Here is an 11,706-nt window from a genome sequence, read left to right as displayed (position 1 = left end):
TTTTTTTTTTTTGCGGTACGTGGGCCTCTGACTGTTGTGGCTTCTCCCATTGCGGAGCACAGGCTCCGGCCATGGCTCACGGGCCTAGCCGCTCCGCGGCATGTGGGATCTTCCTGGACCGGGGCACGAACCCATGTACCCTGCATTGGCAGGCAGACTCTCAACCACTGCGCCACCAGGGAAGCCCTCAAGTGGCATTTTCTTGATAGCAAAACTTTCTCTATGAAGAAAGAATTTGTTGATTTACATTATAGTGCAAGCTCCTTATCTTGCGGATTGGCCCCTTGAGTAGCAGTGACCTAAAGAATAGTTGGAGGGCTTCCCTGGTGGCACAGTGGTTAAGAATCCGCCTGCCAATGCAGGGGACACAGGTTCAAACCCTGGTCCGGGAAGATCCCACATGCCACAGAGCAACTAAGCCCGTGTGCCACAACTACTGAGCCTGCGCTCTAGAGCCTGCGCTCCACAACTACTGAACCCACGTGCCACAACTACTGAAGCCTGCGTGCCTAGAGCCCGTGCTCCACAACAAGAGAAGCCACCGCAATGAGAAGCCCGTGCACCGCAATGAAGAGTAGCCCCCGCTCGCAGCAACTAGAGAAAGCCCGCATGCAGCAACGAAGACCCAACACAGACAAAAATAAATAAATAAAATTAAAATAAAAAGAAGAATAGTTGGGAAGAAAATATCTAGAAGGAAGTACAAAGAGACAAAAGGACAGGAAAATACAGAAAGGAAGGGAAGAGATTTAGAGGATGAAGCAAGGTATATTTTACAGATAGAAAAGATAAATAGTCCTTTAACACTTGAAGCAGTGCTTCTCAAAATATTTATGATGATGGCCAATACTTTTTATAAAAATGCAGTAAAAATATCATAGCAGTGTCAAATTATTTAAACACAATCTCGTTTTCTGTACTTATTATAGATTGGTATAAAATGGTTCATAAAATAGCACTGGTCCACAGACCACATTTTAAGTATCATGATACTAAAGAAATTAAATTCATAATGAAAATTCTTCCCAGAAGGAGAATTCCAAGCCCATATGATTCACTGGTAAACTCTAGAAACCTTTAAGGAAGAAATAATTAACTTTTCTAGAATATAGAAAAGAGTGAAAGACTCCCCAAACTCTTTTTAAGAGGCCAGTTCAACCTTGATGTCCAAACCTGACAAAGATGTTTACAATAAAAGCATATTAGGACAGTCTCATTCATGAACATAGATATAAAAAAATCTTCAATAAAATATTGGCAAACCAAATTCAGAAATATATTGTGGCCTACTTGATTCTACTTCAGGAATGCAGGTTGGCTTTAACATTTGAAAATTAATGTAATTCATCTTAGACAGTAAATGAAAAAATTCATATAATCATCTTGATAGGTGCTAAGGAATCGTTTGATAAAATTCAGCATTAATTCGTGGTAAAAAAATTTTATCGAAAAGAAATAGAAAAGGAACTACTAAATCTACAACAAACCTACCACAAACATAATTATTGGTGACATCTTGAAAATTTTCCCTTTGAGATTAGGAATGAGACTAGGATGCCTTCTATCATCCCTTCCATTCAAGATTGTACTGCAGGTCCTAGATGCAATACCTTTTCTTTTTCTTTTTTTTTTCTTTTTTTTCTTTTTTGCGGTACGCAGGCCTCTCACTGCTGTGGCCCCTCCCCTTGCAGAGCACAGGCTCCGGACGCGTGCAGGCTCAGCGGCCATGGCTCACGGGACCAGCCGCTCCGCGGCATGTGGGATCCTCCCAGACCGGGGCACGAACCCGTGTCCCCCGCATCGGCAGGCGGACTCTCAACCACTGCGCCACCAGGGAAGGCCCCTAGATGCAATACCTTAATAATCAAAGCTGTAAGAATTGAAAAAAGGAAGAAATAACCTATTGTTATTCACATACAATATGACTGCAGATCCTTAAGATTCTAGAAAGTACAAAAGAAGAATCCAAAATAAGGTTGTTAAATATAAGGACCATATTTTTTTAATCAATTATTTCTATATAACAGCAAAAAAGTGAAATATTAGAAAGACACTGTTTACAATAGCATCAAAAAAATCAAATATATAGAAATAAATCTAAAGAAAGACCTCCACACAGTAAACTATAAAACATTGAGACTCAGTGGTTATTTTATTTTTTTAATTAATTTATTTTTGGCTGTGTTAGGTCTTGATTGCTGCGCATAGGCTTTCTCTAGTTGCGCAAGCAGGGGCTATTCTTTGTTGCAGTGTGCACGCAGGCTTCTCAGTGATGTGACTTCTCATTACAGAGCATAAGCTCTAGGTATGTGGGCTTCAGTAGTTGTGGTACATGGGCTCAGTAGTTGTGGCTTGTGGCCTCTAGAGCACAGGCTCAGTAGTTGTGGCTCACAGGCTTAGTTGCTCTGTGGCATGTGGGATCTTCCTGAACCAGGGCACGAACCCCTGTCCCCTGCATTGGCAGGGGGATTCTTAACCACTTCACCACCAGGGAAGTCCCTCAGTGGTTATTTTAAAAAAACATTATTAAGAAAAATCTTCAAAAGACATAAGTAAATGGAGGATATGTTATATTGAGTTGAAACTCTCGATATAATGGAGATGTTGAGTACCTCAAATTAATCTACGAATTTAATGTAATCCCAAACCAGAATCTCAATAGGGCTTTTGTGGGGAGAACAGTGTAGAACTTCAAACTCTGATTCTAAAATATATATGGATATTCAAAGGGTCAAATAGCCAAGACACTCTTGAAGATGAAGAATAGCGTAGGAAGATTTGTCTTATTGGATATTAAGACCTATTATAAAACTATAGTAATTAAGATAGTGCCATTTAGGTGTAAGGATGGACAGATATCAAGTTGTAACTAACCCTGAGGAAATGGACATGTGTCTTAAAAAGAAACCAAAGTTTGAAGAGACTACTAATAATGCAGCATAAGTAAACAAGAATATAGAGTTCAGTCAGCTATTTTATCTTACCTATTTTGTCTTAACACAGATTCTAAGCATCTGGATATTAGAGACTATTCCTTACTTTAAGACAACTTTAGTAGGATCTGTCATAACACTAGGTATATACAAAGTGTTTAATAGTTACTTTGAATGAATTTATTGTGTGCTTAAGTTACAACTTTGAATCCTTTTTGCTTTTAGATCTGCTGATTTGGGTCCTACTTTATTGACAAGACCTGGACAACCAACACTTACCAGAGTGCCACCGCCTGTTCTTCCAAGGCCATCCCAGCAGACAGGAAGCAGTAATGTGAACACTTTCAGACCTGCTTACAGTTCATTTTCTTCTGGATATGGTGCCTATGGAAATTCATTTTATGGAAGCTATAGCCCTTATAGTTATGGGTATAATGGGTTGGGCTATAACCGCCTTCGTATAGATGATCTTCCACCTAGTAGATTTGTTCAGCAAGCTGAAGAAAGCAGCAGAGGTGCATTTCAGTCCATTGAAAGTATTGTGCATGCATTTGCCTCTGTCAGTATGATGATGGATGCTACCTTTTCAGCTGTCTATAACAGTTTCAGGGCTGTATTGGATGTAGCAAACCACTTTTCCCGATTAAAAATACACTTCACAAAGGTTTTTTCAGCTTTTGCATTAGTTAGGACTATAAGGTATCTTTACAGACGGTTGCAGTGGATGATAGGTTTAAGAAGAGACTCTGAGAATGAGGACCTGTGGGCAGAAAGTGAAGGAACTGTGGCTTGCCTTGGTGCTGAGGACAGAGCAACTAACTCAGCAAAATCTTGGCCAATATTCTTGTTCTTTGCTGTTATCCTTGGTGGTCCTTACCTCATCTGGAAACTGCTGTCTACTCACAGTGACGAAGTAACAGGTAAGAGTAATAAAATGGGTTCAAAACCCATATAACAATCTCAAATTTCAAGAATAGATTAAATTAGCTTTCTTTATGCATTTGTATTTAATATTTTGATCCAGTTATATTTTCAGTTAAGAACTTCAAAACTGGAAGAGGAACATGTAGCAAAAACAGGCTTCTTGATTTATTCTTTGTTAGTTCAGTTTAACAGCACACATTACTTAACTACTGTTCACAAGTCACAGAACTTGATGCTGTGGAAGATACAAAGATAACATAGGGCATAATCCCTTTATCTTTCCAAAACTTACTGGGAGAGAGGTGGGCGAGACACATAAATAGGTAATTGTAATGAGTCATAAAGAGTGTAAGTAGTACGACAGTTGGGGAGAAACATAAGACTTATTGAGCCTTTTTTTAAATTATTATTTTCTTGAATTTTATTTTAATTATTTTTTTATACAGCAGGTTCTTATTACTCATCCATTTTATACACATCAGTGTATACATGTCAATCCCAATCTCCCAATCCATCATACCACCACCCCCACCACCACCCTCCGCTGCTTTACCCCCTTGGTGTCCATATATCTGTTCTCTACATCTGTGTCTCAATTTCTGCCCTGCAAACTGGTTCATCTGTACCATTTTTCTAGGTTCCACATATATGTGTTAATATACGATATTTGTTTTTCTCTTTCGGACATACTTCACTCTGAATGACAGTCTCTAGATTCATCCACATCTCTACAAATGACCCAATTTCGTTCCTTTTTATGGCTGAGTAATATTCCATTGCATATATGTACCACATCTTCTTTATCCATTTGTCTGTCGATGGGCATTTAGTTTGCTTCCATGACCTGGCTATTGTAAATAGCACAGCAATGAACATTAGGGTGCATGTGTCTTTTTGAATTATGGTTTTCTCTGGGTATATGCCCAGTAGTGGAATTGCTGGATCATATGGTAATTCTATTTTTAGTTTTTTAAGGAACCTGCATACTGTTCTCCATAGTGGCTGTATCAATTTACATTCCCACCAACAGTGCAAGAGGGTTCCCTTTTCTCCACACCCTCTCCAGCATTTGTTGTTCGTAGATTTTCTGATGATGCCCATTCTAACTGGTCTGAGATGATACCTCATTGTAGTTTTGATTTGCATTTCTCTAATAATTAGTGATATTGAGCAGCTTTTCATGTGCCTCTTGGCCATCTGTATGTCCTCCTTGGAGAAATGTCTCTTTAGGTCTTCTGCCCTTTTTTTTTTTTTTTTTTTTTTTTGCGGTACGCGGGCCTCTCACTGTTGTGGCCTCTCCCGCTGTGGAGCACAGGCTCAGGACACGCAGACTCAGTGGCCATGGCTCACAGAGCCAGCCGCTCCGCGGCATGTGGGATCTTCCTGGACCGGGGCACGAACCCGTGTCCCCTGCATCGGCAAGCGGACTCGCAACCACTGCACCACCAGGGAAGCCCTTCTGCCCATTTTTGAATTGGGTTGTTTGTTTTTTTAATATGAAGTTGCATGAGCTGTTTATATATTTTGGAGATTAATCCTTTGTCCGTTGATTCATTTGCAAATATTTTCTCCCATTCTGAGGGTTGTCTTTTCGTCTTGTTTGTAGTTTCCTTTGCTTTGCAAAAGCTTTTAAGTTTCATTCGGTCCCATTTATTTTTGTTTTTATTTCCATTACTCTAGGAAGTGTATTAAAAGAGATCTAGCCATGATTTATGTCAAAGGGTGTTCTTCCTGTGTTTTCCTCTAAGAGTTTTATAGTGTCTGGTCTTACATTTAGGTCTTACATTTAGGTCTTACATTAGGTCTTACATTTAGGTCTCTAATCCATTTTGAGTTTATTTTTGTGTATGATGTTTGGTAGTGTTCTAATTTCATTCTTTTACATGTTGCTGTCCACTTTTCCCAGCACCACTTATTGAAGACACTGTCTTTTCTCCATTGTATATCCTTGCCTCCTTTGTCATAGATTAGTTGACCATAGATGTGTGGGTTTATCTCTGGGCTCTCTATCGTGTTCCATTGATCTATATTTCTGTTTTTTTTTTGTTTGTTTTTTTTTTTGCGGTACGTGGGCCTCTCACTGTTGTGGCCTCTCCCGGTGTGGAGCACAGGCTCCGGAAGTGCAGGCTCAGCGGCCATGGCTCACGGGCCTAGCCGCTCCACGACACGTGGGATCTTCCTGGACCGGGGCACAAACCCGTGTCCCTTGCATCGACAGGCGGACTCTCAGCCACTGCGCCACCAGGGAAGCCCTATATTTCTGTTTTTGTGCCAGTGCCATATTGTCTTGATTACTGTAGCTTTGTAGTATATTCTCAAGTCAGGGAATCTGCTTCCTCCAGCTCTGTTTTTTTCCCTCAAGATTGCTTTGGCTATTCGGGGTCTTTTGTGTCTCCATACAAATTTTAAGATTTTTTGTTCTAGTTCTGTAAAAAATGCCATTGGTAATTTGATAGGGATAGCATTGAATCTGTAGATTGCTTTGGGTAGTATTGGGTAGTCATTTTCACAATATTGATTCTTCCAATCCAAGAACATGGAATATCTCTCCATCTGTTGGTATCATCTTTAATTTCTTTCAACAGTGTCTTCAGTTTTCTGTTTTTCATCATTAGTGTATAGGAATGCAAGAGATTTCTGTGCATTAATTTTGTACCCTGCAACTTTACCAGATTCATTGATTAGCTCTAGTAGTTTTCTGGTGGCATCTTTAGGATTCTCTATGTATAGTATCATGTCATCTGCAAACAGTGACAGTTTTACTTCTTCTTTTCCAATTTGCATTCCTTTTCTTTCTTTTTCTTCTCTGATTGCCGTGGCTAGGACTTGCAAAACTATATTGACTAATAGTAGTGAGAGTGGACATCCTTGTCTTGTTCCTGATCTTAGAGGAAATGCTTTCAGTTTTTCACCATTGAGAATGATGTTTGCTGTGGGTTTGTCGTAAATGGCCTTTATTATGTTGAGGTTGGTTCCCTCTATGCCCACTTTCTGGAGAGTTTTTATCATAAATGGGTGTTGAATTTTGTCAAAAGCTTTTTCTGCATCTATTGAGATGATCATATGGTTTTTCTTCTTCAGTTTGTTAATATGGTGTATCACATTGATTGATTTGCATATATTGAAGAATCCTTGCATTCCTGGGATAAATCCCTCTTGATCATGGTGTATGATCCTTTTAATGTGTTGTTGGATTCTCTTTTGTTGAGGATTTTTGCATCTATATTCATCAGTGATATTGGTGTGTAATTTTCTTTTTTTGTAGTATCTTTGTCTGGTTTTGGTATCAGGGTGATGGTGGCCTCATAGAACGAGTTTGGGAGTGTTCTTTCCTCTGCAATTTTTTAGAAGAGTTTGAGAAGGATGGGTGTTAGCTCTTCTCTAAATGTTTGATAGAATACACCTGTGAAGCCATCTGGTCCTGGACTTTTGTTTGTTGGAAGATTTTTAATCACAGTTCCAGTTTCATTACTTGTGATTGGTCTATTCATATTTTCTATTTCTTCCTGGTTCAGTCTTGGAAGGTTATACCTTTCTAAGAATTTGTCCAATTCTTCCAGGTTGTCCATTTTATTGGCATAGAGTTGCTTGTAGTAATCTCTTAAAATCCTTGGTATTTCTGCAGTGTCAGTTGTGATTTCTCCTCTTTCATTTCTAATTTTATTGATTTGAGTCCTCTCCCTCTTTTTCTTGATGAGTCTGGCTAATGGTTTATCAATTTTGTTTATCTTCTCAAATAACCAGCTTTTAGTTTTATTGATCTTTGCAATTGTTTTCTTTGTTTCTATTTCATTTACTTCTGCTCTGATCTTTATGATTTCTTCTCTTCTAACTTTGGGTTTTGTTTGTTCTTTTTTCTCTAGTTCCTTTAGGTGTAATGTTAGATTGTTTATTTGAGATTTTTCTTGTTTCTTGAGGTAGGCTTGTATAGCTGTAAACTTCCCTCTTAGAACTGCTTTTGCTGCATCCCATAGGTTTTGGATTGTCGTGTTTTCACTGTCATTTGTCTCTAGGTATTTTTTGATTTCCTCTTTGATTTCTTCAGTGATCTCTTGGCTATTTAGTAACGTATTGTTTAGCTTTTTACGTTTTTTCCCTGTAATTGATTTCTAATCTCATAGCGTTGTGGTCAGAAAAGATGCTTGATATGATTTCAATTTTCTTAAATTTACTGAGGCTTGATTTGTGACCCAAGATGTGATCTATCATGGAGAATGTTCCATGCGGTTCCACTTAAGAAGAAAGTGTAATCTGCGGTTTTTGGATGGAATGTCCTATAAATATCAATTAAATATATCTGGTCTATTGTGTCGTTTAAAGCTTGCATTTCCTTATTAATTTTCTGTTTGAATGATCTGTCCATTGGTATAAGTGAGGTGTTAAAGTCCCCCACTATTATTGTGTTACTGTCGATTTCCTCTTTTAGAGCTCTTAGCAGTTGCTTTATGTATTGAGGTGCTCCTACGTTGGGTGCATATATATTTATAATTGTTATATCTTCTTTTTGTACTGATCCCTTGATCATTATGTAGTGTCCTTCCTTGCCTCTTGTAACATTCTTTATTTTAAAGTCTATTTTTATCTGATAAGAGTGTTGCTACTCCAGCTTTCTTTTGATTTCCATTTTCATGGAATATCTTTTTCCATCCCCTCACTTTCAGTCTGTATGTGTCCCTAGGTCTGAAGTGGGTCTCTTGTAGACAGTATATATATGTGGGTATTGTTTTTGTATCCATTCCGCAAGCCTGTGTCTTTTGGTTGGAGCATTTAATCCATTCACGTTTAAGGTAATTATCGATATGTATGTTCTTATTACCATTTTCTTAATTGTTTTGTTTTTGTTTTTGTAGGTCCTTTTCTTCTCTTGTGTTTCCCACTTAGAGAAGTTCCTTTAGCATTTGTTGTAGAGCTGGTTTGGTGGTGCTGAATTCTCTTAGCTTTTGCTTGTCTGTAAAGCTTTTGATTTCTCCATCGAATCTGAATGAGATCCTTGCTGGGTAGAGTAATCTTGGTTTTAGGTTATTCCCTTTCATCACTTTAAATATATCATGCCACTCCCTTCTGGCTTGTAGAGTTTCTGCTGAGAAATCAGCTGTTAACCTTATGGGAGTTCCCTTGTATGTTATTTGTTGTTTTTCCCTTGCTGCTTTCAATAATTTTTCTATGTCTTTAATTTTTGCCAGTTTGATTACTATGTGTCTTGGTGTGTTTCTCCTTGGGTTTATCCTGTATGGGACTCTCTGTGCTTCCTGGACTTGGGCGGCTATTTCCTTTCCCATGTTAGGGAAGTTTTCGATTTTAATCTCTTCAAATATTTTCTCGGGTCCTTTCTCTCTGTCTCCTCCTTCTGGGACCCCTATACCGGGAACGTTATTGCGTTTAATGTTGTCCCAGAGGTCTCTTAAGCTATCTTCATTTCTTTTCATTCTTTTTTCTTTATTCTGTTCCGCAGCAGTGAATTCCACCATTCTGTCTTCCAGATCACTTATCCGTTCTTCTGCCTCGGTTATTCTGCTATTGATTCCTTCTAGTATAGTTTTCATTTCAGTTATTGTATTGTTCATCTCTGTTTGTTTGTTCTTTAATTCTTCTAGGTCTTTGTTAAACATTTCTTACATCTTCTCGATCTTTGCCTCCATTCTTTTTCCGAAGTCCTGGATCATCTTCACTATCGTTATTCTGAATTCTTTTCTGGAGAGTTGCCTATCTCCACTTCATTTAGTTGTTTTTCTGGGATTTTATCTTGTTCCTTCATCTGGTATATAGCCCTCTGCCTTTTCATCTTGTGAATGTTGTTTTTGTTTCACAGGCTGCAGGACTGTAGTTCTTCTTCCTTCTTATTGAGCCTTTTTTATATGCAAGACACTGTGCTAAGTATTTTGTGTATTTTAGTCATTTAATTCTTACAACAATTCTAAGAGAAATTATCCTCATTCTACAAGTGATAAAACTGAGGTTCAGAGAAGTCTCTTGCTCTAGGTCACATCTTTAATAAGCCAGACCAGAAACAAAACCAGGCATATTTGACTGTTAAGCCTCTACTCTGTCACCTGGTACAGAGTATTATCTCAGCTCAGAAGTGAAGCTGACATTTTTTGACTCTTCGTATCCAGAAAGAAGTAGCATCTAAGTTAGATTTTTGAAAGATAGGTAACATTCCATCAGTTACATAGGGAAAAAAAAAAAAGACTGAAGCAGATAGAGTAGCTTGAACAAAAGTATATAGGTAAGAAATATGAGATTTGTTCATCAGCTGTCCTATAGTATTGAATAGAAGGATATTAAGAAGTAAGGCTGAGAAATTAGACTGGAGCCTAGTAATGGAAGATCTTAATCTCCCTGACAGTACTTAATCTTCATTTAGTAAGGAAAAGATGGTTTTTTGGTTGTCTGCTTTTGTTTTTGTTTTTTAAAGCAGGCTTGTGACGTACATATAAACAGTGCTGTAAAGAGGTCAGTCTGTCTTAAGTGTTTAAAATAGGTCAGTGCAGGTTAACACAGGTTGAAATTGGATGGTAAGATTAATAGACAGTTTTGGGTTATACTTACCATTGTATTCCCGAAAGCTAACAACCTGATCAGCATATCCAAGGTGCTTAATAAATATTTATTAATTTAGGGACATCACTTATGATGCTTTTGCATTTGAATGGATGAGAAATAATGAAGACCTGAACTAGGGTATGTGAAAAGCAGCAAAGATATAATAGACGTAACAGATTTAGTTACTAGCTAGATGGAGTTCGTAAAGGGAAAGGAGGAATTGAAATGCCCTAGACCTTTAAAATTGAGTTATGAGAGGGATAATGTTTTATTTGTTAACAAATATTTTTTGAGTGCCTACTACATACCAGACACAGTTCTAGGATCTAGGGATATAGCAGTGAGTAAAACAGATTTTAAAAATTCCTGCCCTTGTGACTAGTGGGTAGAGACAGCAATAAACAACTAAGTCAAATATATAGTAAGTCACAAGGTAATAAGTGCCATAGGAAGAAAATAAAGCAGGGAAGAGTGTTGCAGAGTGCCAGTGGTAGGAAATGGGGTTACAGAGCTACACACAGGGAAGGCCTCTCTGAAGGAGATAAAGGGGGTAAGCTGTATGAGGGAACTGCTGGAGGCATAGGGAACAGCAGAACTGCATAAGTGGCAGTGTGCCTGGCATGTCACATGAACAACAGGAGGCCAGTACGAATGGGGCAAAGTCAGAGTACCAGGAGATGAAGGAGGGAAGAGTACAGAGTGTAGATGGTATAAGCCTTGTAGACATTTTAAAGAACTTTGGCTTTTATTCTGAAATGTGAAGCCATGGCAGAATTTTGAGCAAAGGAGTGATATGATTTGACTTAGGTTTAAAAAAATATATTTTTCCTGAGAATGAATTTTAGGTAGAGCTAGGGCCAAAGAGACCAGTCTGGAGAATCAAGAGGCCGTTATAGTAATTCAAGTGGGAAATGGTGGTGGCTTGGCTCTGGGTCACAGTGATGCAGGTTCTGAGGTGGGTCACATTCTGGATATTTATTTGAAAGTAAAGTCGATAAAATAAATACAGGGAAATCACATGGAACAACTGGTTTGTGAATGATTATCATTCATTTCATTAGAGCTATATTGAGTTTGGTTGTGCCAGTGGGACATTCAAATGGAACTTGAGAAAGTTTTAGAAAGCAGTTTAAAAGGCAGGAAAGGATCTTAGGAAAGAGGTGAAAAGTGAAATATTTAAAAGTCATCCACATAAAAGTGAGAGTTGAAATAGTGTTAGTGGATGATCTTACAGTGGTAGAGAGAAAGATGAACTAAGATGGAAACCAGGAAGAGCAGAAGTAGAACTATGTTAATCCTGTGTTAT

The 11,706-nt window shown here is 38.3% G+C and overlaps 1 protein-coding gene across 1 annotated transcript in view; it reads left to right on the top strand.

Moving 5' to 3' along the window:
* PEX13 (peroxisomal biogenesis factor 13) overlaps positions 1-11,706 on the top strand; it is a 33,991-nt gene that overhangs the window by 14,073 nt on the left and 8,212 nt on the right. Inside the window, exon 2 of the mRNA XM_007464141.1 lies at positions 3,159-3,853. Within this exon, the coding sequence (XP_007464203.1) occupies positions 3,159-3,853 (695 nt within the window). The remainder of the gene's footprint in view (positions 1-3,158; positions 3,854-11,706) is intronic.

Source organism: Lipotes vexillifer, unplaced genomic scaffold (assembly GCF_000442215.2).
Source record: "Lipotes vexillifer unplaced genomic scaffold, Lipotes_vexillifer_v1.1 scaffold311, whole genome shotgun sequence".
NCBI lineage: Eukaryota > Metazoa > Chordata > Mammalia > Artiodactyla > Lipotidae > Lipotes > Lipotes vexillifer.
This window is presented reverse-complemented; position numbering and strand designations above follow the sequence as displayed.